The sequence below is a fragment of the Agelaius tricolor genome, unplaced genomic scaffold (assembly GCF_023055355.1).
Source record: "Agelaius tricolor isolate 1412-34295 unplaced genomic scaffold, bAgeTri1.0.p SCAF_22, whole genome shotgun sequence".
In the NCBI taxonomy this organism is placed as follows: domain Eukaryota; kingdom Metazoa; phylum Chordata; class Aves; order Passeriformes; family Icteridae; genus Agelaius; species Agelaius tricolor.
Window position 1 is genome coordinate 12,010,419 of NW_027269282.1, and position 26,433 is coordinate 12,036,851.

At 44.9% G+C, this 26,433-nt stretch overlaps 1 protein-coding gene across 2 annotated transcripts in view; it reads left to right on the forward strand.

Annotated features, from left to right (window-relative positions):
• The window catches only part of DOCK1 (dedicator of cytokinesis 1), a 278,458-nt gene that overhangs the window by 44,250 nt on the left and 207,775 nt on the right, over nucleotides 1–26,433 (forward strand). For both annotated transcript variants that reach the window (XM_071446428.1, XM_071446429.1), the window contains exons 13-23: nucleotides 1,546–1,671; nucleotides 2,802–2,926; nucleotides 3,214–3,312; nucleotides 4,314–4,386; nucleotides 6,094–6,197; nucleotides 6,614–6,797; nucleotides 12,053–12,150; nucleotides 15,942–16,031; nucleotides 16,372–16,472; nucleotides 18,372–18,506; nucleotides 22,765–22,873. In XM_071446428.1, the coding sequence (XP_071302529.1) occupies nucleotides 1,546–1,671; nucleotides 2,802–2,926; nucleotides 3,214–3,312; nucleotides 4,314–4,386; nucleotides 6,094–6,197; nucleotides 6,614–6,797; nucleotides 12,053–12,150; nucleotides 15,942–16,031; nucleotides 16,372–16,472; nucleotides 18,372–18,506; nucleotides 22,765–22,873 (1,244 nt within the window). The remainder of the gene's footprint in view (nucleotides 1–1,545; nucleotides 1,672–2,801; nucleotides 2,927–3,213; nucleotides 3,313–4,313; nucleotides 4,387–6,093; nucleotides 6,198–6,613; nucleotides 6,798–12,052; nucleotides 12,151–15,941; nucleotides 16,032–16,371; nucleotides 16,473–18,371; nucleotides 18,507–22,764; nucleotides 22,874–26,433) is intronic.

Genomic DNA, 26,433 nt, shown 5'->3' on the forward strand with positions numbered 1-26,433 from the left:
CCTCTGCTGGAGGTGATGACTCAGGGACTCACCTCTTGTGCCCTTGAGCTGTGGATTTTTACCTCTGCATGCTGAAAGAAGGGATATTCCCTCCCTTCTCTTCCTCTCCTATATTTTTGCTCTCTGCAGCTGCACTTGGGACATTTTTGCTCCTTCCCCAGGAGACCTGAGCTGGCAGGAGGTGAGGAGGGAGCCAGAGCCAGGCAACCCCTCTGGAACCTTCCCTAGTACCTTCTCCAGGCCACTGCTCTGGGTTGATTTATTTTTGTGTGTGATCCCATGATCATGATGTGTCTGTGCCCAGTTATTCCAACGCTGGCTTCAGTATTTTCTGGAATTCTGGATTAATGTGGAGTTATGCTGATTCATACAGAGTTTCCACCAAACACTCTGTGAATATCTGTATCACTCCATATCTGGTCAAACCCTAGAAAAACTACACACTTTCCCCTGATTTTTGCACTAATTAATAGCAAACAAAATTTTACATAAACCTTATTTTTAAATTCTCCTTTAGCTAATGAGGAAAAGTTTTATCTGCTTCCCCTCCTTGTTTTCACCTGTGGCCAGTGTATATCCCACGGGAGGAAACATTTCAGTGCCTTTGATTCATTCCAGATTATTTCCCTAAAAAAGGTTGCCCAAGCAAACAGAAGAAGGATTAGGAGTTGTTCCTTAGCCAGTCAGTGCAGGTACAGTTGCAGCTCAGTGAAGTAGCAGCTGTCAGAACCATCCCTGGCAGCAAATCAGCCCAGAAACTCTTACAGAGATACCATGGAAAAGACAAGCTGCCAAGTGTACACAAAATGAATGTACAGTTAATTCTCTAACAGGGTAACCCACAATTTATTTCGTGGATGAATATTTTTGGGGTGTTTTTCATAGCTTTTAATTTTAGGATTTTCTTCTGCAAATTGCTGCTGTGATTATTTTGTGCTTAAACTTGATTGGCAGCCACTTCACCAAGTGGAGGCTTCTTTGGGGTTGGGTTTCTTTTTTATTTTGATGGTTTTTTTTCCACTTTGGCATCTTTCTTTTTCCTGTAACAAATGTGCCTGATGTTAGTTGGCAAGCAGCAGCTTTTTAGTGGCTTCTTCTGCTGCTGAGCAGAAAAATATCAGCTGTGTGGAGCTGATGCTGTAGATTTGTGTGCTCAGAGCAGTAAAAACAGCTTTATGGGATGGTGATCAATCAGTTTGGGGTGTGGATCTGCTGCTGTTGCTTGCTTGGAGTCTTTGGGTCTCTCCATGCAAATCATCCTTGCTCTTTCTCTTTTTTCCCCATGGAAGATAAACATCTCATTACAAAGAACATGGAACATAACCAGAAATAATTCTGCCTGCTGTACTCATATTTTTGTGTGAAGTGATGAGATCTGTTGAGAGTTTGAAAATATTTTCTATTTTTTTTTATTAAAGGAAGACCAGTTATCTTAATCTACCTGACTATTTTAACGTTTTTACATTTTTCAAGTTCTAGAAAGAAATCTTTAGGAAGCAAGAACCAATCCCAGCAGTTTCATAACTGTGTTTTTTAACACAACAGGTCTGTGGGTGACTTTGAAACTTCTTCCAGGAGATATCCATCAGATTAGGAAAGAGTTTCCACACTTAGTGGACAGGTCAACAGCAGTGGCTCGGAAAATGGGCTTTCCTGAGATTATCATGCCTGGTAAGGCACTTTTAATTAATGCTGCTTTGTTATATTTTAACCTGCTTTAAATCTCTGTATGTATGGGAGGTTTTGGAGGAAAAAATAATTAAAGATGAATTTAAGGTATGGTATGCATTAAAAAAAAAATCATCAAAAGTTAATTAAAAATAAATGTAAAATACTTTGGTAATACCAGCATCAATAAATAAAGCTCCCACCCCCATCAAGAAGACAGGAAATCCCAGTGAGAGTGGAAATTCTCCCTTTTTTTCCCAGTTAAAAAGAATGTACACAAAGTACACACTTTGTATTATCCCCATAGCAAGGGCATATGTAAAACTTCTCTCCTGTGCTGAATCCAAAGCAGATTTTTGAGGCACAGGCTTGATTTAGAGATAGCAGCTCTCTTAGGGTTTGTACCAGCTCTGGATAATGCATTTGAAAGAGAGCCACATCATTTTTTAAAAATACATGTATTCTGTGCATGTTCAGTTCAGGTGTTTACAAAAAACCAAACAAATCAAAAGCCATGAAAACCAACCCAAAACCGTGGTGCTTCTCAAAATAAAAACTGCCACGAGCAAGAGCAGAACCTGCAGTGTCCTTTGCAGACTGGTGGGCTCTGGGGGATCCATGAGATGTTTCCAGAGCCATCCCAGTTCCAGGTCTCTCTGTGGCTGCTGGCTGATGTCTGTCAGATGTTTTACAGTCTCTTCTACAAGTGGGAGTGTCTCAACACCTTGTTTGCATCCTGTGCTGGCTCATAAAATTATTGGAAATCCCTTGTTTCCCCAGCTCATTGTCAAAATTTCAGTTGAACTGGGGTGGAGCTGAGGAGCATTTTTAGCCATAAATCTAAATACAACCCCCAGGCCAGCAAAACCATCAAACCTCTTCCTGCTGTAACAAATTAGAGACCTCTTGTAGGCTGTTAAAATACTGCAAATTGCAAAATACCTTTGTATGGGATAAATGTGTTGAAACTTCTCCTTTCAAGTGAATACTGAAAGAAGTTGTGTAAAAATAAAATAAATGCAAATGTGGTGTTTGAAATGTTCTGCCATTGTTTCTGTGTGTCCTTGGTTTCCCAAATCCTTGGGTTTCTTGTGAGAATTGTGGGTTATTTTGTGCTTTGCTTTCCCTTGTAGGAGATGTTAGAAATGACATCTATGTCACCTTGGTGCAGGGAGATTTTGACAAAGGCAGTAAAACCACAGCAAAGAATGTGGAAGTCACAGTGTCTGTTTATGATGAAGATGGCAAGAGATTAGAGGTATTAAAGTATTTAATGTCTGGGGGCTTTTTGATTTTGATACATATCATGTTAAGCCTTTTCAACAGCTGTATTTGTCAGCTTAAGGTCCCAGGTTTTATTTTCAACCAAACTTTTCTCATCATTAAATACATCTTGCCTTATCCATGCATGCATTTTGGTACCAGTTTCATGAGGAGCATTGTCTCTTACTTTGACCTACTTCACTGATTTATTTTTTTGTTTATTTGACTGAAAAAGTGGAGTTTAAGTGACATAAAAGCTTCCCCTTCTGTTTGTTTCTGCAGAGTGTTATTTTTCCTGGTGCTGGTGATGAAGCCATCTCAGAGTACAAGTCAGTGATCTATTACCAAGTAAAGCAGCCTCGCTGGTTTGAGACTGTAAAGGTATTTAGACTGTTAAAATAACTTCTCTGGGTGTTAATGTGCCATTAGTACAGCTTCCAGTGGGAAACAAAAGTGGGAAAATGCAGTGCCTGTGTTCAGCAGGGCAAGGAATAGCTCAGCCAAGAAAGGCTTTGACTTTTATTGCATATTGAATTTTATTTCAGCCATTGCTCAGGATGACTGGTGTGGGGGAACTCCAGCACCTCTTCAGGAATGGTTTGCTGTCTTTCCATGAAGCTGACCTAGAGGAGAGCAGGATATTAAGGCTAAAAAACGTTTGCCATAGTGTTGGACTCATCACTGTTTGGGGAGCTGGTTGTGCTCTAAGCCTGCTCATTTTGCTGGAGTAATAACCTTTCCACTGCCACTTGTGGATATTGCAAACCTGGAATCCATTCAGTCTGTCTGTGAGCAGGGGCTCTGTGCTCACAAGGGCCTTGCAGCTGCTCCCCACACCAGAATTTTCACTCCAAAGGTGCCTTATTGTGTCTGTAGACAGAAGAGGGCTGTTGGAATGGCAGAGGATGGATGTGCTGCTGGGATTGTCACTCACTGATCATTTGGAAGATGTCTGGATGGGGCTGGGGGAGGCTGAAGGTGCTGCCCTGACCATTTCCCTTTCCTCCTCTCCCCTTGCGTTGGACTCATCACTGTTTGGGTTGTGCTTTAAGCCTGCTCATTTTGCTGGGTAATAACCTTTCCACTGCCACGTTTGGAGGTTGATGGTGGCTTTCTGGCATCCATTCAGTCTCTGCAGCAGTGGGAGCAGGGGCTGTGTGCTCTCAAGGGCCTTGCAGCTGCTCTGGAATTTTCAATCCAAAGGTGCCTTGGAGTGAAAATTAGATATTAGTGCCTATAGATAGAAAGGACTGCAGAGGATGGATGTGCTGCTGGGATTGTCACTCACTGAGGATTTGGAAGTGCTGGAAGATGTCTGGATGGGGTTGGGGGAGGCTGAAGGTGCTGCCCTGACCATTTCCTTGTTCTCTCCCTGGTGCCAGGTTGCCATCCCCATCGAGGACGTGAACCGCAGCCACCTGAGGTTCACCTTCCGCCACAGATCCTCCCAGGACTGTGAGTAACTCAGCCTCTGCTTGATGCCTCAGGTTCAGCTTTTCTATTTTCCCCATGCTGAGCTCTGTGCACAGAGCAGGGAGACAAAACAATTCCTGCTCCAGCTGGGCACCAAGGACAAATGATCCAAATCTCAGCCCAAGAGCACAAACCCCGTGGGCTGGAGAGAGAAAAACAAGCAGGGTGGGACTGCAGGGGCTAAAGCTGGGATGGGACAATGAACTGCAAGGTGCAAATGGAGCAGAACTGATCCCAGGGACAGAGCCCGTGCCCGGCCGTGCATTTTGGGGCCATTTTGGTTCATCTTGGGTGCAGCCCTGGCTGGGCTCTGGTGCTGCCCAAGGTGGATCCATGGAGGAGATGCTTTGAATAAATCCCTGCTTTATTCTTTAGCTCTGTCCAGCCTCTGTTTTAGGGCAGCCTTCCCAAGGCACCATCCTTGGGCATTCCTGGAGCAGGGATGCCATTCTTGTGTTCCCAATCCAGAACTGATTATTGCCTTTGCTTTTAGTGCAGGATTAAATTTGTGACACTTGGTCATATCTCAGCTCTTTTTTCTCTTCACATCTTCCTCACTCTCACCTATCTTGATTTTTTTCTTTCCCTGCCCAGTTTTTTTCCCCAAAGGGAATAAATGGAATTTTTTACTAGGCTACTAATGGAGTAAAGCTTTTCATTAATAACTCAGAGGGTTGTGATAATTTCTATCTTAGAGGTAGGGAGTAGTAAAGATGTTGAACAAGTGGGAATGTGAAAGTCTGCAGTTGGCTTAGCATCAGTAATTGAAGACTTTGGGATTAAGAAAATTAATAAAATAATCTAGACAATGATACTTTTTAAGGAAAACACAGCTCCAAAATTCAACATTCAGTCATTATTATCAGAATTATGATTGTGTACTACAAATTATTAGAGTCAGAAATGTTATTAGGATGACTTAAGTATTTAGGTTGGCCACAGCCTAAATATTTAAAAGAGGTCACTCCTAAATATTAACAAGAGCCCCTTTCAGGGCTTTCTCCCGGGCTCCTTGGGCTGTCTCAAGGTGATGACACTTTCCTTCTGGCTTTACTTCTCACCTTCCTTTGTGATCTCTCCTTCATCTGTTGCTTTGTTGTTTTAAACTTTTCCCAACAGATTTGACCAAGAAGAAGCTGAATGCATTTTTTTAGTTCCTGTTGGCTGTAGAATGGGTCAGCTTTCAAAAAACTGAGGCACTTCATCTGCATTTATGGATCCAGTTTTTGTTTTGCTTCTAATGTTCCCCCTGCAAATGTCTGTCCTCAGGGCTCTGTGCTCTGATGAGATCCTCAGTGCTGGTGTTTAATCTTTATTCCAGCTCCCAAACACTGCCATTCTTCTAAAACCCTGGGCTTTCTCAATGCATCACATTTCTGTTTTGTTTTTAAAATTTGCCTTTATAAAACTTTCCAAAAAGCACAGACAGAATATGGAAATAAGAAGCATCTGGTTATTGTTGATGTATTCATTTGGCTTTTTTTTTATTTTTGGTTCTGTCTTGCATTTAGAAGACTGCCCCAATTTTTTATACACTTAATTTACATGAGAATCTTTGCTGTGGTCCCTCACTGACAGGTTGTCCATGTTTGTGAGATTTAGGTGTCCTGACTGCTGAAATAATTATGTAGTGATTTTTTTTCTTTTTTTTTTTTTCTTTTTTTTTTTTTTTTTTTTTTTTGGTAACAGCCAAAGACAAATCTGAGAAAATATTTGCTCTGGCATTTGTGAAGCTCATGAGATATGATGGGACAACTCTGAGGGATGGAGAGCACGACCTTATAGTTTACAAGGTAGAATTTTGACTTCCCAGCAGGGAAGCTCCATTGACTGACTTCTGGGGAATTCTGTTCCAGAATTACACTGGAAAATGTGTTTTGAGCTCTGCTGTTAAATCAAACTAAGCAGCAAGTCCTGAGCAGTTGGTTTATATGGGAGATTGAGTGTTAAACCTTTAGTATGTTGTAATTTCAGCAGGATTTGTTGTTGAGTTTTTTGTGGGTTGGGAAAAGTGAATTCTGTAGCCTTTTAATTAAGCCATTAAGCCATTTTGGCTTTAATGTAGTCAGATTAGTGCTAAATAAGTGTTGTTAAAGATGCATTTGATAGCTCCAAAACCTAAGAAAATCCAATATAAAGATTAAAATTTTCTTGTTACTGAGATTTTGACAGGATATTTTCTCCTGCTGTGTTTCAAACATCCCTGTAGGCAGAGGCCAAGAAGCTGGAGGATGCCTCGACCTATCTCAGTCTGCCATCCACAAAAATTGAGCTGGAGGAGAAGGGACACTCAGCCACAGGCAAGAGCATGCAGAACCTTGGGAGCTGCACCATCAGCAAAGACTCCTTCCAGATTTCCACCCTGGTCTGTTCAACAAAGCTTACCCAGAATGGTGAGTGCCCAGAGCTGCTGCTGCTCCTCACAGCAGGCTTGGGGTCTGTGTGCTGACTCTGCTGCCTCCCCCATCCCCATTCCACGTGGCTGTTTGCTGGGTTGCATTGTGTGGGTGAGGGTGTGAGCCATCCAAGCTTTTCTCTGTTTTGCTCCAGAGCCGTTGATGTCTCTGAAAAAAAACAGAAGAATCCAAGTGAAGTGGAACCAGGGATGTTGTTTCCCATATAGTTGAGGCTCTTGCCCTGAAATGCACTGAAACAGGCTCTGTGGCATTTCACTTTTCTCTGAAAAATAGCACTCAGGGAGGGGATGAGTCTGCTCTCAAGAGTAGGTAATATCAGGGCTCTGCTCCCAGACATGCTGGTTTGTTATTCCAAGGGGCAATATCCATATCTCAGGGCTGGGGACAGCTCTGATGTTCTCTCCTGTGTGCAGAGGGGATGTTAGGGTAGGATGGAGGTCACCCTCATGTCCCCACACTTCCCAGGAGTGGCCTTGGCTCCGTGTGCTCCTTCCCAACCTTGCATTCCCTCGTGTGTCCTGTTTGTCAGCTGGCTGAGTGCACCCCAAGGCTGTGGGGAGCTGCTGGTGGCAGCCACCCAAGGAAACCTTTGCCATTTGCAGCCTGTGCCCTGCGTGTGACTCCGTGCTGGTTGCCATGGAGCCATCCCTTGTTCTCCTGGCGGCTCCAGCAGCGAGTGGGGAGTGTGGGAGGGTCATTCCATGGGGACTGAGTCATGGCAGGGAGCTGCTGTGACTCAGGAAGGGCTGTGGGAGCTGCGTGGGGACGCTGCCACATGCAGAGTTCCCTGTGCCTGGGGGGATGTCCCTGCTCCGTGGTGACTCCAGCCCTGCCTTGGCTGTGCTGCTTCCCAGCTCGTCCCGGCTGTTTCACATGCAGAGCACATCGCATCCACTGCAGTCTGGCAGCCTTGGAGCCTGGCAGGGTGTTCAGCTGAAAAACTGGGATGTGCTGGGAGGATTTCCCAGCAAAGATGGGCTCCCAGCTCAGCAGCAGCACGGTGGGGCTGGGGCTTGCAGAGCAGGATCCAACATCTGGAATTAAACTGATTTTTGTTGGAAAATCGCTGCTGTTTTTCCCTTCAGCCTTCAGAAAAGTTAAAAGTTTAGTAGTTAAAAGTATTTCCCAGTGATCAATACATTGATGTGACTTTCACAGAACTGCTATTAAAATTAAGCCTGAGCATTGTTTGGTGCTTGATTTACATATTGTTTGCTTTGAAGGCCTGATCTTTATTTAATGCTGCTGTTAATTATGTTGTCTGGGAAAGTTTGCCTCGGAGTTGCCAAAATCTTTTCTCTCTCTTCAAAGTACTGTGACATTATTAAGCAAGATCACCATGTCTCATTGAGCAGGAAAGAAACAAAACAAAAAAGAAAATCATCATTAAATTCCTCCCTCAAGTATCAGTTTTCATCTAAAAGTTGGCAGTGATTTTCAGATGGTGATTTCTGAAGCTGATTTTAAGCTTTGTAAAATGGTTGGTTAATATTCTTCCTTTAACTTTCTTAAAAACAAGTAAATAAAAATTCAGTATTCTCCTCACTTACAAAAATGTTGGCCAAAGGAGATTTTTCTCCTTTTGGTTACCTGTAATAGTTCTTTCTTTACCCTCCATAACTATCTTAGAATTGGCTTTAAAACTTATTTTTAGTAATTCTAAAAGTATGGATATAAGTCATCTGGCTTTTTCTGTGGTGTTTGATGGTGCAGAGACTTTTTTGTGCCTGAGCTCTTTGAACACTCCCTTGCCTTCAGTTCTCTATGAACTGTGAGTTTTTAATGTTGCTTTTCCATCAGTAATCGATGTCCTTAGCATGGAAAAGTCTTCAAAATAACAAACTTGGTCACTGCTGAGACTTTGAGAGAGAGTGATGGTGTGAGGTGTCTATTTAGTTTAACACTTGACCAGTTTTTAGTGGTTTGAGCAGAATTTATTAAAGCAGGACATTCCCTGGCCTTTTCCTGGATTTTGCACTTAATTTTGAGGAAGAGTGATGACATCAGACAAAGAGGAGAGGCAGAAACCCTCAGTGCCTGTGGAAGTAAATGCTCCTGGAGCCTCTTCCCAGACTTCCAGGGTGTCCTTTGATTATCAGGGTGATGGGAACAGAAGTGGAATTGTATTAATGGCTTGCTGGGAAAATATTATCAGTTATCAATAGGCAGAGCTGGCTGTGCTGTCCCTGTGGATTTGCTCTTGGAAGCATCCAGGGCACCTCAAAAGCTTATTCCAAGAATTTCTGTTCTCTCTTCTGCCTGAAGGACTCAAATCTTTGGATAAGAGTGGCTGTTCCTCCACTGGAGTCAGGGCTTGCAGGAACCAGGGAGACCAGGATTCTGCAGAACACTTGGGAGGAATTTGACTTAGCACAGTTGATAATTAAAAAAAACCCAACACACACATAGGACGAATTGAAGTGCTATAGTGGCATAAAAAGTGAAGATGTAAGCATAGAATTAAAATAAAAAAATCACACAGACTGGAAAATGAAATGTTAAAGTCAAGAAGGCAGAGAATTTCAAAGAACAGATGGGAATTTAGTTAGAGGGGAAATATTCTTTAACTGAATTCAGTGGCTGGGCTTTGAGAAAAGTTTGGGTGTTTGTGTAGGGGAAGCTTTTGCACAGATCCAGGTTAAGGAAAGCAGGAGCTTGGGGTGGTTCCTTCCACTTGTCACATACCCTGGAAAAGAACAATCTTCATCTGCAGTCCACAGAATAATAAATCACGTTAATGAAGCCAAGTTGCTGCTGGGGACTTTGCAGTCTGGGTGTTTGTTTAAACCTTTTGCAGTGGGAAATGCCAGCCTGGTTTGGGTTGGAAGTGACCTTAATGATCACCCAGGGCCACCCCTGCCATGGCAGGGACACCTCCCTCTGATGCACTTTGCTCCAGCCTGGCCTTGGGCACCCCAGGGATCCAGGGGCAGCCACAATTTCTCTGGGCACCCTCATTCTCTCTCCCTCCTGATGTTTTCTAACCTCAGATTTCACTTGACCTAGGCTTACTCCATCATTCCTGTTTCCTGTAGGCTAAAATACTGTTTTACATCTTTTTACTGCATTATTTTCCACCCAGCCCTGTGCAAGGAGTGGGATTAGTGCCTGACTGCTGGGGTTAATTAATGCTTGCATTACCAGCCAGTGCCCATTTTTCCATAGCCTGTGAGTTATTTTTCCCTTTCAGCTGGCCTGCACTGACATTTTGTGCTCACAAATGTATATTCATTTAGCATTTGCTCTGCCATCACGCTGCAGTCCACGTGGGTTTGTTTTCTTGGGGCAATCCATGATGCTGTTCAGAGCCTGTCTGTGGGCTGGCTTTTGTTCACATCATTTCTTCTGTCAGGCTGATGCCTTGTTAGAAGTCAGACTGCAGCCAAATTCAGGGGTGGAAAGCTGATATAAATATATCCATGAAACACTTTGGGTAACTCATGGAGGCATCTCTGCTTTGCTTCCAAAAGCAATTTTTTTTTTTTTTTTTTTGGTTAATACTGAGTTTCTAAGACTTTGGGTTCAGGCTATACACTTCTTGTAGGATGCATTAAAAGGAATGGAGGACTTGGATTCGAGTCTTTTAAAGCTTTAATGTAGTAAAACTCTCTTGATTTCTCCTCACAAAGAGATGATGAGAAGGCTTGGTTTGAGTGCTGCTCAGAGGGGACTCTTTCCAAGGAGTACTGTAGTGCTTTCCACTAGAAGTAATTTCATTTATTACTTAAAATGAAAGGTTTTTGAGAAAAGCATAGCAGCTGCTTTCAGTCTCTGCAGATAATTTCCACAATAAACTCTGCAGATTCAGGCCTTGCTAAATGTTGTGTTGGTTGCTTTGAAAGCCTGAATAGCAAAGAGGTGAGGGGTATTTGTAGGGAGGAAGTGCCTGTTTTGTGTGATTTTGGGCAGAATTCACACAGTATGAATTATATGGGGAGGTGGGCCAAGGGGCTAAACTGAAGGTAGTGAGTCTTTGAATTATCCATAAAATCATTGAAGTTGGAGAAGACCTTTGAGATAATTTCATTCAGTTTGTTGTTGAAGGCTTCTCCTGAACAGGAGTTGCTGGCAGTTCTGTTTTGTGCTGAAAACTGACTTTTCATGGGGAAGAACCTTCCCCTGAGGCTGCTTTGGCAAAGGAGGGAGGAGTGTGGGGTTTGGGCTCTGTGGGTTCCAGAGCTGGGGTTTGGGCTCTGTGGGTTCCAGGGCTGGGGTTTGGGCTCTGTGGGTTCCAGTGTTGGGTTTGGGCTCTGTGGGCAGTGTTGGATTTGGGCTCTGTGGGTTCCAGGGCTGGGGTTTGGGCTCTGTGGGTTCCAGTGTTGGGTTTGGGCTCTGTGGGCAGTGTTGGATTTGGGCTCTATGGGTTCCAGGGCTGGGGTTTGGGCTCTGTGGGTTCCAGGGCTGGGGTTTGGGGTTTGTGGGTCCCAGGGCTGGGGTTTGGGCTCTGTGGGTTCCAGTGTTGGGTTTGGACTCTGTGGGTTCCAGGGCTGGGGTTTGGGCTCTGTGGGTTCCAGGGCTGGGGTTTGGTGTTTGCCCTGGAGCTGCTGCTCTGCAGGGGGACCCCACTGGGAGCTCCTCCCCAGGAGTTTTCCCTAAAGGAAGCTTTGCAATGACACATGGACAGAGTTGGCCTCCTGTATTTCCTTCTTGATCAGGGATTGCTGAAGTGCCACCAGCTTCAGGCTGCAGGATTTGGGGATGGACCAGTGGCATCATCTGGGCTGTGCCCTCAGAGGGCAGCCCAGCAGTGTGGGCACTGGCAGATATTCATCACCCAGCTTTCCCCCACTCTCAGTTAGTTTGCAGCTCTTTGTGCTTCATTGTGCTTTATTTTCTTTGCAGTTGATGCAGGGAGAGCAGAGAAGCTGGGAGAGTCACTGCCCTGTGGATACACTGTGTTGGTGGCTGACTAATTTCATTGTGGCATTTTTTTCTAAAGACACAACTGTTGTGTGCAGCAAACGAAAAACCCAGGGACCAGGCTTCCTTGGCCTAGATTTTCCTGCTGATATTTCAAAAGCTGGCAGCTTTTCTGAAAGCCTTTCAGAGTTCTGTCAGGGCAGAGGGATTGTCCCAGCTTTCTGCAGTGTCAGAGGGTACCAGAAATACCTTGTTGTCCAGGGAAAAAAGGCTGAAGTGAGGAAATGAAACTTTGTCCTGCATATGGTGATGGAGAGTGAGGAAAGGGAAAGAGCCTGCAGGAGATAATTGTTGGGTTTTTTTATTCCTAGTTGATCTCTTAGGACTGCTGAAGTGGAGATCCAACACGAGCCTGTTGCACCAGAACTTGAAGCAGCTGATGAAAGTTGATGGTGGTGAAGTGGTCAAGGTAATGAGTTAATATCTGTAAAAAATCCCAGATTTTGATGTGTCGTTTTTTTTGGCTCCTCACACTTTCCCCCTCAACCTCACTGCACTCATTTGCACATTAAATTGCAACCAGGAACCTCAAACTTCAGGGTGCTGATGCTCCTCTCCCTGCCCTCCAGGAACATTTCAGATGTTTGAGAACTGATAAAACACACATCAAATGCACGTTTCTGAAAATGAGGTTGTTTTTTTTCCTAGCACTTTGGTGGATTTTTATATACAGATCCATGAAGAAAAGGTGTTTCTCTTTGCAAGAATTAGACCATCTTGGAAGTCTTACATGGTGATGTTAAATGTATTTTTGATCTATGAATGTGGAATGCAATCCCAGTGTGTGCTGCTGTTGTTTTCTTTTAAAAAATACTTCAGGAAACATTTAACTGAGCCAAGTTATTTACATTTGCCAAGGCCACTGAGTGATTGCAGAGAGCTACATAAAGACAGGTTTAGCTGTGCAAAAGAGGAGGCTGGGACTTTATTGAAGGTGTTGTAATAAATCAAATCTAAAAGAGTGTCAAAAGATGTTCTTGGGGACAGGTGACCCTGGAGAGTTGTTTCCTTACTTCAGGGGATTTTTAGTTGTTTAACAGGAGCATAATGAAGCCTCAGCTTGAAGTAACTTCAAGCACCTGGGAATGCTGATTTTGTCCTCCTTGGAGGGTGAGGAAGGTGGGGTCCCACAGGTTTGTGTTTTAGGAAGGTTCTGCTTGCTGTGGTTTTGTCCTGGGTGATTTGAGAGCAGAATGATGCCCGTGGCTCCTGCTGAGCACTGCCATGGCTCTGCCCCTTGGGTTCCCCCTCCTCTCCCAGTGTGCCATCCCAGTGTCCCTGCTGGGTGGGGATCAGGGGTCTCCTCGGGGTGCACCCCAAGTGGGGCTGGAGTAAAAGCAGTTCTGGAGCGAGTCCTGCACCTGGCACACTCTCAGCACCCTGTGAGATTCCCTTCTCCTGCTCCCAAGGGTCTGAGCACGACTGGAGTCATGCAGGGGGCAGAAGAGGGAGTGTTTAATATTGCTTCCACCACCATTTTTATCCTTTTTTTAGAGGGCCAGTGCCAACATTCTCCAACTGTTGCACAGTGTTCCATCTTTGTGGGGCTGCTCCATTGCAGGACCTGGTTTGTCACTGTTCCTTTCTGTTCCTCCAGCTCTCTTTGCCCTTCATGTTTTTAACTACAATACCCAGTGCAGCCTGGGTAGAATACCCAATACTTAGAAAAAGTATTGATGTGATAAAAAACATTCCTATTTTCTGTTAAGAATTGCCTGTTTTTAAAACTCCCAGTAAAAGGCCTGGGCCTACTGGTGTTCATTTATTTGAGTGGAGATGAGCCCAGCTCCCCATTCTGTGCCTGCTCCAGAGTGTGTGGAAGCTGTAAATGTTATCTCCCTTCCCCAGAGGCTGTGGCTCCATTTGTGCAGAGTCTGTGCACTATGAGAATGTAAACTAATAGTGTAGGAATTATTCATGCCACCTGAGAAATGTCCTGCCCCTTCACTCAGCAGCAGCATCTCTGCTGTGCTCCTCCTGCTGCTACACCAAGTGCTGGTGAACAGATTTCAGGCTTCAACTCTGCTCGTGAAAGTCAGGCTGAGGTGCCTGAATGTGAAATCAAGGCTTGATCAGCCTCCCAACCATCCTTTGGCTTCCAGGGGACTCAGTGTGTGGGACCCAGGAGTGCAACTTCTCTTCAGAACAGGAGAGAAACTTCTCCTGTCAAGGCTCCAAACTGTGCTTTGCACTTCCCTCCCTGCCAGCTGGCAGCAGCCACAGAATCATTTAGAATTACAGAACCATTTAGGTTGGAAAAGACCTCTGAGATCACAGAGTTCAACCTTTAGAACATCAAGTCCAGCCTTTAATGTGCTTTATTTGCACATCTTCTTTAATGGGATGAGTAAGGCTGTGAGAAGGTGATGTTTTCCTTTTGCCCCCGTGGTGAAATTATGAGCTGGCTTTTTCCCAGAACTGGGCTAAGATCAGCTGCAAGAATTTGGGCTTTTCTGTTTTTTCATCCTCAGCAGCACGAACTGTGACTCTGTGCTCAGTTGGTTTAAGGAGTTTGACATTCAGCTGTGCATGGGGTTAACTCCTGACATTTGGCTGGAGGTTTAGAAGATCAGGTGAATCAGGCTTGATCCAGGAGACTCATTGAACATTTTTAAAGGAAACATTTTTAAAGGAGGAAGGTGGGAGTCAGGCTCATTTTCCATCCCTGTCACAGGGTGTGGAATGCCTCTTGTAGCTGGAACCCCAGGATTGATTCCCTTCTGCTTTTTGAGATGTTCTTCCCTCTGCCTCATCTATGTCACTGTCGTATTTTCTGAAAAATCCCTTTGCCAGGATTCTTCTCCTGGGAAGATGAGAAGCCTCAGAGAAAAAACAATATTATCTTATTGCTTCTCCCTGTTTTTCTGCTTTGGAATGTGGCTGGACATTGTTTACCAACAGGTGCATGTTTGATTGGTTCCATGTCAATTGTTTTTACTCAATGACCAATCACAGCCAGCTGTGTCAGACTGAGCAGTCACAGGTTTTTATTATTCATTCTTGTTCAACCTTCTGTCTGTATCCTTTCTCTATTCTTTAGTATAGTTTTAGTATCGCATTCTTTAATATATTATAAGTACATATAATAATAAATTAACCTTCTAAGAACATGGAGTGAGATTCACTCTGACCTCATCCTGGGAACCCCTGCAAATACCACACATCTACAAGGCAAAGCCTTTTTTTTCAATTTTATTTCCCTGTGAGGGTGGGCAGGCCCTGGCACAGGGTGCCCAGAGCAGCTGTGGCTGCCCCTGGATCCCTGGCCAGGCTGGACAGGGCTGGGAGCACCTGGGACAGTGGAAGGTGTCCCAGGGGGTGGCTCTGGATGGGATTTCAGATCCCTTCCAACCCAAACCGTCCTGGGAGGATTTGAGACAGATGTGCTGGAACCACCCACATTTAACCCCTTCTTTCTCAACCCCACCTGAGCTGTGCTGCAGCCTGGCCTGGAGGAGCCCCTGTGTGTCTGTGCCAGCTGGAGGAAGGAGCTGCTCAGGCACAAGCCCATCCCAGCAGAACTGATGAGTATCTCTGGCACTGCATGGATCTGGGAAGGACTCCTGGAATTAGGGACCTTTTGTCCTTGAGCTTTACTGAAAGCCCCTGGCACTAATCTGCTTTTCCTGTGGTGCTGCAGAGCTGGGGTGCCCAGGCAGGGGGAGTGAGGACCTTGCTAGGCAGGTGTGGGGCTGGGGCAGCAGTGGGGGGCTCTGTTCCCATGCCTGCATGAGGGATCCCAATGGGATTTGGGGCTGTGGTGCAGCCCCGGGCAGGGATGCTCTGAGTCCTCCCATGGCTCAGCTCCCATTCCCTGGCATGAGACTCAGTTGCTTGTGTGGTTTGTGCTCTGAAACTCCCAAATTCTCAGCAATGCATGGGCCTGGTGACCGTGTGGTGGATCTGCAGTTTGGAAATTGATGTTGTTGGAGCATTTTCACAGAGTCAAGTCTTGTCCAGGTGTGCCAAGTGTGACTTCTGACTTCATTTTTTCTGTTGGACTGATAACCTGTGTACAGATAATCAACTTCACTAAAAATCATCTGCTGAAAAAAAAAAGCGTTGGGTTTTCCTTTTTGTTTTTTTTTGCTAACTTTTAAAATGCCTTTACTTTAGCAAAAATATCTGTAGAAACCTGTGTGGAATCTGAACTTAATTTTCCTTTGAAATCATGATGAGAGCTGTGTTGTTTCTTGGCAGTTTCTTCAAGATACACTGGATGCCCTTTTTAACATCATGATGGAGAACTCAGAGAGTGAGACCTTTGACACTTTGGTGTTTGATGCTTTGGTGAGTCTGCACTGGGGAGGGTCTGAAATGTACCCAATAATGGGGAATTAATGAAATTTATTTTAGTTTATTAATGAAAAAGATCTGAGCTGAGAGTTATTATTTAATTTAAAAATTATATTTCAAGGTTCAGATCCAGAGGGAGTTGGATTCTATCATGTCATCCTCCCAGGAAATAAGGAAGCACTCACATCAGGTCATTTTAATGGATTACCAGCACAATTTAGGACAAGAACAGAACTTTTTATGTCAATAATGTCTCTTCTCTGAGAAGAAAGGGGAGTGGACAAAAATTAAAGCCCTTTGGAGACTAACACACTAATTATGCTGGTTTTTTCAGGTATTTATCATTGGATTGATTGCTGACAGAAAATTTCAACATTTCAACCCTGTCTTGGAGACCTACATCAAGAAGCATTTCAGTGCTACCTTGGCCTACACGTGAGTTGGAAAATTTATTTTTCCTAATGTGACTTGGAGAATTTTTCCAGGTCATGTTATTTAATTGCTTGTTTATGTAGCTTAATTAGGAATGTGCCCATGAGCTTGGGAGGGTCTGGAAGAAGACTGGGGGTAGTCTTTGTTTCTTTCTTGAAATAAATTGGTACAACTTTCAGTCCTGTGCAAGGACAAGTTCTGATAGTGCTGAAATGAAGAAGGGGATGATTTGACAATTTCAGGAGTTGTTTTGTAAGGAAAACAGGAGCAATTCTCACTCATATTGGAAGGAAATCATGTCCATTTAAGATGCTTCAAATACTTTTTTGTGCATTAAATGACACTGTACCCCAGTTATCCACATTACTGTCAGTGTGGGGAAGAGGCAGTGAAGGGCACAAAAAAGGCCCATTATTTTTGTTGTCTTAAGTAGATTTTGACAGTTGGAATCTTTGCTGCTGCATTAGGCTGGAGGAAAAAATATCCGATGGATATCTTTGCAGTGCTGGGGGGAAAGCAAACCCAAACCAGGACACCTGGGCTGCCCTTTGCTGGTGCAGAGTCTCTGTTAAGGGACCTGAAAATGTTGATTTAAAATTGTGAAGAATCATAAAATCCTAGAATATCCTGAGCTGGAAGGTCCCACAGGGATCATCAGTCCAGCTCCTGGCACAGAGACCCCCATATCCCACCCTGGGCATCCCTGGGAGTGTTGTCCAAACCCTCCTGGGGCTCTGGCAGCCTCAGGGCTGTGCCCATTCCCTGGGGAGCCTGGGCAGTGCCAGCACCTCTGGGGGAAGAGCCTTGCCCTGAGCCTTCTTTAATCCCAAAGAAGATTTGAACCTTCAGTCTCAAGGCTGATATTTTGGTCACTCATGTGGAGCATCCTGCATCACCTGCACTTCTCAGGAAGAGCTGAGGGTGGTCCTCTTATGGCATGGAGAGCATCCTTCCCTTCCTGATGTGCAGGGAGGAGCTGAATTCTGGCTCGAGGTGTCCCCATGGATGTGACAGATCCCTGCCCTCTCCCTGCCTTTTATTCATGGAACATCCAGCGTGGAAAAGAGCTCCAGGATCACCCAGCCCAACCCTCAGCCCTGGAGTAAAGAGAGGTGGCCTTGGCAGTATTTAAGTGCTTACTTGAAATTCTCAGGCAGTTTGCTCCTGCTCCAACAAATCCCCAGGCAGCAGGATCTCTGTGTTGTTTTCTGTGTGGAGCTTGTTTACTTGGAGAGGGGATGTTGGATCATGCACTGGAGCTGGGATGATTTAAAATGGAATTGCTCGTGGTTGCATTAAAGCCCTGATTTATATTCATTGCAAGGGAGGGAGCTGAAATGGGATTATTTTGAAAATTGTTTCACTTTCGAGGTTGATAGGCTTTAAAATGGGGAAGAAGAGAATTTCCAGCTGGTGGTGTGTACTTTGAGAAATAAATTTTACAAATTTCAGCCCAAAATCCATGGGAAAGCTTTCTAAAGGGGAAGCCTTGCTGAATGAAGGAACTCATACTTTGTGCTAATTCTAACAGCATGCTTATATTTAATTATTTTTCATTATTTTTACTAATTTATAATTTTTTATTCTTATTTATAATTATTGATTATTATTATTAGTGGGTGCATCTTTCTCAGAGCCTAAATCTGAACATCCAGCAGAAAATCAGCCTTACTGAGATTTGCTGTATTGCTTGTGTGTTAAATGAAGTTATGGTCTTTCTTTTTTTGCTCAAGAATAAATTCCAGCAACTTATCAGCAAAACAAAACCACAATGAGTTTATTAGTTGAAGAATTAACTTTGCAGCTCCGTGGGCACATCATTTTTCATTAAACCTTTCAAAATGGAAATTCTGTGGCAATACTTGTAACTTTTATGTGGGGTTTTTTTTTGTATTTAAACAGAAAACTGACCAAGGTTTTAAAAACCTACGTGGACAATGCTGAGAAGTGTGGGATCACTGATCAACTCTTCAAAGCCATGAAAGCCCTGGAATACATCTTCAAGTTCATCGTCCGCTCCAGGATATTGTTCAACCAGTGAGTACAGGCACTGCTTCAGCCTCCCACTGCCAACAGTGCCCCAAAACTGCCAACATTTTACAGTCCAGCAGTTAAAACTGCTTAGTATTGCACTATTTTAGAAATGCTTGAAGCTGTGAGAAGTTATTTCAGGAGAAGGGTTTTCCCTCTTTAGCAGAGATCTGTATTTTCAGTAGCAGGGAATTGCTAAAATCATCATAATTTTGGTCTCTGGACAATTAGAGCTTGGCACTGTTTGGGGAAACTCCTGTTACTGTATTGTGTTTTATACACAAGATTTTACAGAAGTTATAAACCAAGCTGATGGGATCTTCACTTAGATTGAGTCCTTTTACTGCTTGTTGCAACCTTATTGCAAGGGATTTATGTAGAGCTCTTCAGTTACCATCTCCAGCACCCTTTCCTCTAATTTAGGGCTTGGAATTTATTTCTGTAGGAGCCTTGCTGTGAGATTCATAAAATACTGGATGCCACTGAGGCTGTAGCAGGGCCTACAAATCACTTGAAAACTGAAAAAAATAAAATTCCCTCTGGCTGCAGATTGGATTTACAGACAATCTGACCCTCCAGGACAGGCTGTGGGATTTCCTTGTGGGAAGCACAAATTCACAGCCCTTCAGTGAGAGACACAACCCTCCATGCCAAGGGATTAATCAGCAAAATTACTGAATGCAGAAAGAGCCTGTGATTTGTTCTGCTGCAGGACTGAAGCCCTGCCTGGGGGGTGTGATTTGGAGTGATTAAAATGCAGGATTGCTGCTGCTCCACTGAGGAATCACAAGCAGAAAGCTAAAGCTTTTATTCCAAAATATGGCATGTTTTTAACTTCAGGGAGAGCCTGGTGGGCCCCATGGATGGATGGAGCATTTTAGCAGTTGAGTTCTGGATAAATCCATGGAAGTTCATCCACTTAAAGCATGGTGACACATCTGTTTGTTCACTACAGCAAAGGTTGATAAAGGCAAAATATTGCAAGTGACCTTTAGAAAGATCTCTGATTTCCTCAGTAGTGATCCCAGTGCTTGTGGTGCATTTACTACAGCCTTAAAATCCTCCAGGCAGTGCTGGAAGCACCAACCTGCTGTAAACCTTGATTTCTCACAGCTGCAGGGATTTTGTGCTTTATCAGGTATATTAAATAAATAGATGTTATTAACTGACAGTAGGAACACATTTGTGACTGACTTGTTTATTTTTATTATAACTTCCCTTTTGAAAGGCAGTGTTTTTTGTCTGGAGCACTTTGATTTATTGGGCTGTCAGGTTCAGTTACTCTTTCTGTTGGTATAAGTTTCACCTCTCTTAATCTCTTCAGGGGGACACTAAAATCCATTATGGAAATGGGGACTTAACAAGTTTTTTATCCTGCATAATCCCCAGTTTAAGCCTAAAAGGGGAATAGAAGTGTGCACAGCAAAATAACACAATTTAGTGGTTTGGGGCTTTTTTTTTTCTGCAGTATTTATTTCCTCTGTGTCCAGGTTAAAATCAATTTTTTCATATTTGGGACTTCCCAAGGTTTATGAGCACAGCATTAAAGATGATACACATTACCTTCAGTGTAAAGCAGCAGGAACATCCTGAGCTCCATGTTTATCCCAAGAAAAGCCCATTTCCAGCTGCAATGTGTGATCCATCATGATGTAGCTTTAGGTGGGATATTGGGAAGGAATTCCTGGCTGGGAGGGTGGGAGGCCCTGGCACAGGGTGCCCAGAGCAGCTGTGGATCCCTGGCAGTGCCAAGGCCAGGATGGGGAAGCCTGGGACAGTGCAAGGTGTCCTAGGAGTGGGATTTGATGGGATTTAAAATCCCTTCCCACCCAAACCATTCTTCATGGAACATGAAGAAATTGTACAAGGATTGTAGCTGGCAAATTCCTGGGTGAAATTCCCTTTCTGAGCTGCAGACTACATTTGAGACCTTCCTACTGGGTTTAATTCCAGGAGAAAACTCTGGAAAGTCAAAGGGACCTGTGCTGGGAGCTGCTGCAGTGGGTCTTGGTGCCAGGTGTTGGTGGGCAGCAGAGCCAGGGGGACAGGGAGGGCTTTGGGAGCCCAGTTGCTGTTGCTGGGCGAGGCTCTTGATCCACCAGAGCTGACTGGGTAAAGGTGGGGTTCACCTGGGGGAAGGAGTCAGGGGTGGTTTGGGTGGGAAGGTGTGGTGTTTGTGAGGTCCCAGGACAAGGTGAGAGATGAGGATTTGAACCCAAGTTCTCAGAAGGCTGATTTATTATTTTATGATCTATTATATTATATCTTATATATGATATATTATATATTTCATTTCATTATATAATATCATTATATTATATCATTATATCATTATATAATATCATTATATAATATCATTATATTATATCATTATATTATTATATTATATCATTATATTATATCATTATATTATATCATTATATTATATCATTATATTATATCATTATATTATACTAAAACTATACTAAAGGAAGAGAAAAGATACATCAGAAGGCTTAACAAGAATGAATAATAAGAACTGGTGACTGACTCTGAGAGCCCAACACAGCTGGACTGGGATTGGTCATTAATTCAACACAATTCACATGGAACCAATCAAACATTCACCTGTTGGTAAACAATGTCCAAGGCCCATTCCAAAGCAGCAAACACAGGAGCAGCAATCAGATAATTTTTGTTTTCATTCCCCTTTGAGGCTTCTCAGGTTCCCAGGAGAAAATCCTGGGCCCAGAGGATTTTTCAGAAAATATCCAAGTGACAGGAAGGGACCTTGTACTCATCCCATTCCACCCCTGCCACGGGCAGGGACACCTCCCACTGTCCCAGGCTGCCCCAAGCCCTGGAAGTCCATGTGATGTTTATAACTCCCCTGTTCAGATTTAATCTGGGTTCCAGATCTCTTTTTTTGGCCATGTTTTAAGCCTGACTGACCCTGGTGTGGGTGAGTCCCACGTGCTGCCCAAGGAGGGGAGGTTTTCAGGGGTGATGTGGAGCCAGTGCTGGTGTCCCCCTGGTTTTCCAGGGAGGATTGTGCCATCCTACACCTGGAGCAGGGCATGTTCTGCATTTAAACCCCTGCAGAGAATTCCAGGAGCTCTCATTGTACCAGTGGCCCAAGTTCTTCACCTTGGCTGTGTTTGTTTGGCCTCTGGTGTTGCTCGGGTGCCTCTGTGCAGTTTTCACCCCCCTGAAGCATCTGGGAGAGGGAGAGGGGGATCCCAGTGGGCAGCTCAGCTGTGAGGAACCTGCCTGGGGGCACAGGGACCCTGCTCTGCAGCTGAGCTGGGGCTGAGTCACTGCTCTGTGTCAGCTGTGCTGACTCCATGGCAAACTGAGCCTGAAATTAGTGCTGAAACACCATTTAACCTCAGTGCTTCCTCCCCACAGGAAAAAATGTATCTTCTTAGCAAAAAGAGGGTCCAGGAGTTTCTTCTTTTCCTTTTTCCTTTTTCCCCCCTTCTTTCCTTTTTCTCCCCATTCCTTTTCCCTCCCCTGTTTCCTCTTCCCTCCCCTCTTTCCTCTTCCCTCCCCTCTTTCCTTTTTCCCTCCCCTCTTTCCTTTTTCCCTCCCCTCTTTCCTTTTTCCCTCCCCTCTTTCCTTTTCCCCCCCTTCTTTCCTTTTCCCCCTCCTTTCCTTTTTCCCCCTCCTTTCCTTTTCCCCCTTCTTTCCTTTTTCCCCCCTTCTTTCCTTTTCCCCCCCTTCTTTCCTTTTCCCCCCCTTCTTTCCTTTTCCCCCCCTTCTTTCCTTTTCCCCCCCTTCTTTCCTTTTCCCCCCCTTCTTTCCTTTTCCCCCCCTTCTTTCCTTTTCCCCCCCTTCTTTCCTTTTCCCCCCCTTCTTTCCTTTTCCCCCCTTTCCTTTTTCATGATTTTAATGATTGCTGGAAGTTGGCTGGCTGCTTTGTGGCTTCATCAGCACAAGGGTCCTGGCAGGGATCTGCAGGGTGGAGAGGCTGTCCCTGGCACAGGGAACTGGGGCACTGCTCAGGGATTCACCAGAGACTGGAGCAGCACTGCTGCATGTGGCATTTCACAATAAAAATCTCTTCTTCCTGCCAGCCCAGCCTGGCCAGTCTGTCTTGTCTTGAGTTTATTTTTTTCCCCCTGGAAGAAAGCTCTTGATTCAGTGAAGAAAGTTGTAAAAATTCTTGAGAATATGTAAGCCAGAAAGTGGCCATTTGTCATTTAATTGTTAAAAAAGCCACCAGATTTTTTTACAGCAGTATTTCCATTGTGGTTTGTGCTGATGAAACCTAATTGTTTTTCAGGCTGTATGAAAACAAAGGAGAAGCAGACTTCAGGGAGTCTCTGCTGCAGCTCTTTAAGTCCATCAATGAGATGATGAGCAGCAACTCTGACCAGACTGTCATAGTGAAGGTTTGTGCTTTCCAGATCTCCAGTTTTGCATCCTCAGCCACAATAAGGCAGTGAAGTATTTGCTTATTTGTGCTTAAAAGCTGCCTTTGCTTCTTCAATCAAGGTTAATTCTTGGTGCTTCTGCTGAAGGGTTTGTGATTGTGTAAAGAGCTTTCTTTGAACAAGTAAATCTCTAGAATTCTAGAATTATTTAAATTGGAAGAGACATCTAAGATCATTGAGTCCAACCTTTAATTGCTTCAAAACCCTCACTTTGATTTTAAAAAGAGAGCATAATTTTGGTTCAGTGGTATTTGGCTTTTTTAACTTGTATAACCTTAAAGTGAAGGTGTTTTTAAGACATGATACTTAAGATGCTGCTGACACTGTAGATCCTCAAATTTTAATGTATTCATTTGTATCTTAGGCTGTTCAGGAACTTCAATACAGGATCTTAAGCCATAGTACATATTTTAAAAAAGAAAATTAGTAGCCTGAGAGACTGGAAGTTCCACCTTTCATCCCTTAGGGATTTTCTTGTGTGTCTTTAAATCTGATTTTGGGAACATTGGCTCATGCAATGGGGAAAGGGGTCTGTACCCTCAAATGGTGCTGATATCAAAGAGCCAAAGCTCTGAATTGTAGGACTGGAGGATTTTAGTATCCAGAGGAGACTGGATACAGAAGTTAGTGGATCTTTTTCATCATGGAAAACTACAGAGACTGCCCTCAATGTGTGTTTGATAAGCTGCACCTGGAACTTCTCCTTGTGCTTCCAACCAGAGCTTATGAAAAAGGTGAAAGCCCTGACCCAGCCCTGCTGAATCAGTTGAGAGATGATCAAGGGGCTGAGATTTGGGGTAGGATTTGGGGACAGTTGGGCTCTTCCTGCTCAGGTGGTTGCAAAGACAGACAGTGGGAAATCCCTGTGCCAGTGGAGGAAGTTCTAGAGCAGGAAAAGTCCTGATTCAAGACCCCCAGTCCTTTGTAGCTGAGCTCTGGGGCTCCTGCTGCCATGCTGAGCACACAGCAAAAGGAGATAGTGGGGATAAAGCAGCTGAGGAGGAATATTTTAGGCAGAGAGGCCAAGACTGGATCATCTGATAACAAAGTAGGAATTTTACACGTTGCAGGAGAGCTGTATTTTCATTTCATTGCCAAAGCATCTGTCCTGAATGGAAATGGGTAGGTAGCTCAGTGTGCTCTCTGGGGTTTCACAAACAGGGAGTTTGCAGATTACAGGAGTGGAATGTGAGATTTCTTTTTCTGAGACTCCCTTGCAGGAAGGCAGATGAACACGAGATTTTTTTCTTTAACAATTTAGACCTTGGTGGGGGGGCAAAAAAAGGGAAACAAGCTAAAAATTGATTTGGTTGTGTTCAGCTGAGATGCAGGAAGGCAAACTGCCTGGCAAGGACTGGAGAGATCCCAGCAGCAGATTCAGAGCTCTGCAGGCTCAGGAGGGCACAGCTCCTGTGTGTGTAGGGTGGCAGATGAAGCTCTGAAGGATGAGCAGGGTGGGTTCAGTGTGTTTGAGGATGCCTTGCAGAAGCCTTGACAAGCTTTCATTCATTATTTATTGCTTTCATCTCCTGTGGACTCTAATTCCTGAGCTCTGAGAACACATCATTGCTGCTATTGGCTTTTTGCAGCTTGTGGTATTCAGGTATCCACTGGAGCTGTGCAGTGTGAGCACCAGGCAGAAACGTGTGCTCCTGTCTGAGAACAAAAGTATTGAATGGATGGGTAAATGTGGGGTTTATTGGAGAGTGAGTGTGGGTTCTGTGCACCCTGCCAGGCAGAAATGTGTGCTCCTGTCTGAGAACAAAACTATGGAATGGATGGGTAAATGTAGGGGTTTTCAGAGAGAGTGAGTGTGGATTCTGTGCATCCTCCCTGGCAGAAATGTGTGCTCCTGTCTGAGAACAAAACTATTGAATGGATGGATGGATAAATGTAGGGGTTATTGGAGAGTGAGTGTGGGTTCTGTGGGTTCTGTGCCTCCTGCCAGGCAGAAATGTGTGCTCCTGTCTGAGAACAAAACTATTGAATGGATGGGTAAATGTGGGGGTTATTGGAGAGTGAGTGTGGATTCTGTGGGTTCTGTGCTTCCTGCCAGGCAGAAATTGTGTACCTCTGTCACAGAGAACAAAACTATTGAATGGATGGGTAAATGTAGGGGTTTTCAGAGAGAGTGAGTGTGAGTTCTGTGCATCCTGCCAGGCAGAAATGTGTGCTCCTGTCTGAGAACAAAACTATGGAATGGATGGGTAAATGTGGGGGTTTTTGGAGAGTGTGGGTTCTGTGCACCCTGCCAGGCAGAGCTGCAGGAGGTGCCAGGGACACTGTGGGGTGACATTAGAGGCCTCATTGAGCATCTCCATCTCTGCTGGGGGAGAGGAGCATCAGCTGGAGCTCCCAGAGCTGGAGGCTGACCCTGAGCTGAGGGTGGGGACCCTGCTCTCAGGAGGAGGGAAGGAGCCCCTGCATGGGGCTGGCACTTTGGGCAGGACACCTTGGAGCCATCAGGGGCAGGGAGTGGGGTGGCAGGGCTGTCACCCTGCTGTCACCCTGCTGTCATAGAGCCCTGGAGCAGACACTGGGTGCTGTGCTGGTTCCAAGGCCCAGGATGGGATTAAAGGGGTGCAGAGGATTGGGAATGCTGCCCCTCCCCAGCAGGTGAAACCCTGATCTCCTGTGCTCTGGGGTTTGCACAAGGGCAGGCATTGCTGACAGCCTTAGGAGGGCACTCAAAAGGAAATAAAGGGATTTTTTTATCCTTTCTGAAGTTTGTTGTTCCAGGAGGTTGTGGGGGCAGCCAGGGCCAGAGCTCAGGTGCAGGGATGTGCTGGGTGCAGCCTCTGGGGAGGGCAGAAACCACAGCTGGCATCTCCTGGGGACCAGGGCTGGGCACAGGGAGGGGTTCTGGGGGCAAGGAGATGCTCCAGAGGCTGGGGCATCCCTCCCATGGAGCCAGGCTGGGACACCTGGGGGTGCTCACCTGGACAGGAGCAGCTCCAGGGAGAGCTCAGAGCCCCTGGCAGGGCCTGCAGGGGCTCCAGGAGAGCTGCAGAGGGACTGGGGACAAGGATGGAGGGACAGGACACAGGGAATGGCTCCCAGTGCCAGAGGGCAGGGCTGGATGGGGGATTGGGAATTGGGAATTGTTCCCTGGCAAGGTGGGGATGAGCTGGGGTGGAATTCCCAGGGAAGCTCTGGCATCTCCATCCCTGGCAGTGCCCAAGGCCAGGCTGGACACTGGGGCTGGAGCCCCTGGGACAGTGGGAGGTGTCCCTGCCATGGCAGGGGTGGAAAATGATCTTTGAGTCCCTCCCAACCCAAACCATTCTGGAATTCTGGTGCTCTTGGATACTTTGCTGAAGTTTTGTGGAAAATCAGTGATTTTAAGCAGGTAAGTCCCCAAGTCCCTGTGTAGTGCAGGAAGATCAGCAGATCTTGCTGTATAACAGTTTTAGGCTTTAATAAGTGTAGATAAAATAAGTGGTGTGTTTGGAGAGAGATAAGAAGTTGCAAAGACCTACACAAAAAAAATTAAGGTGCTTTACATTATATAAGGCAGA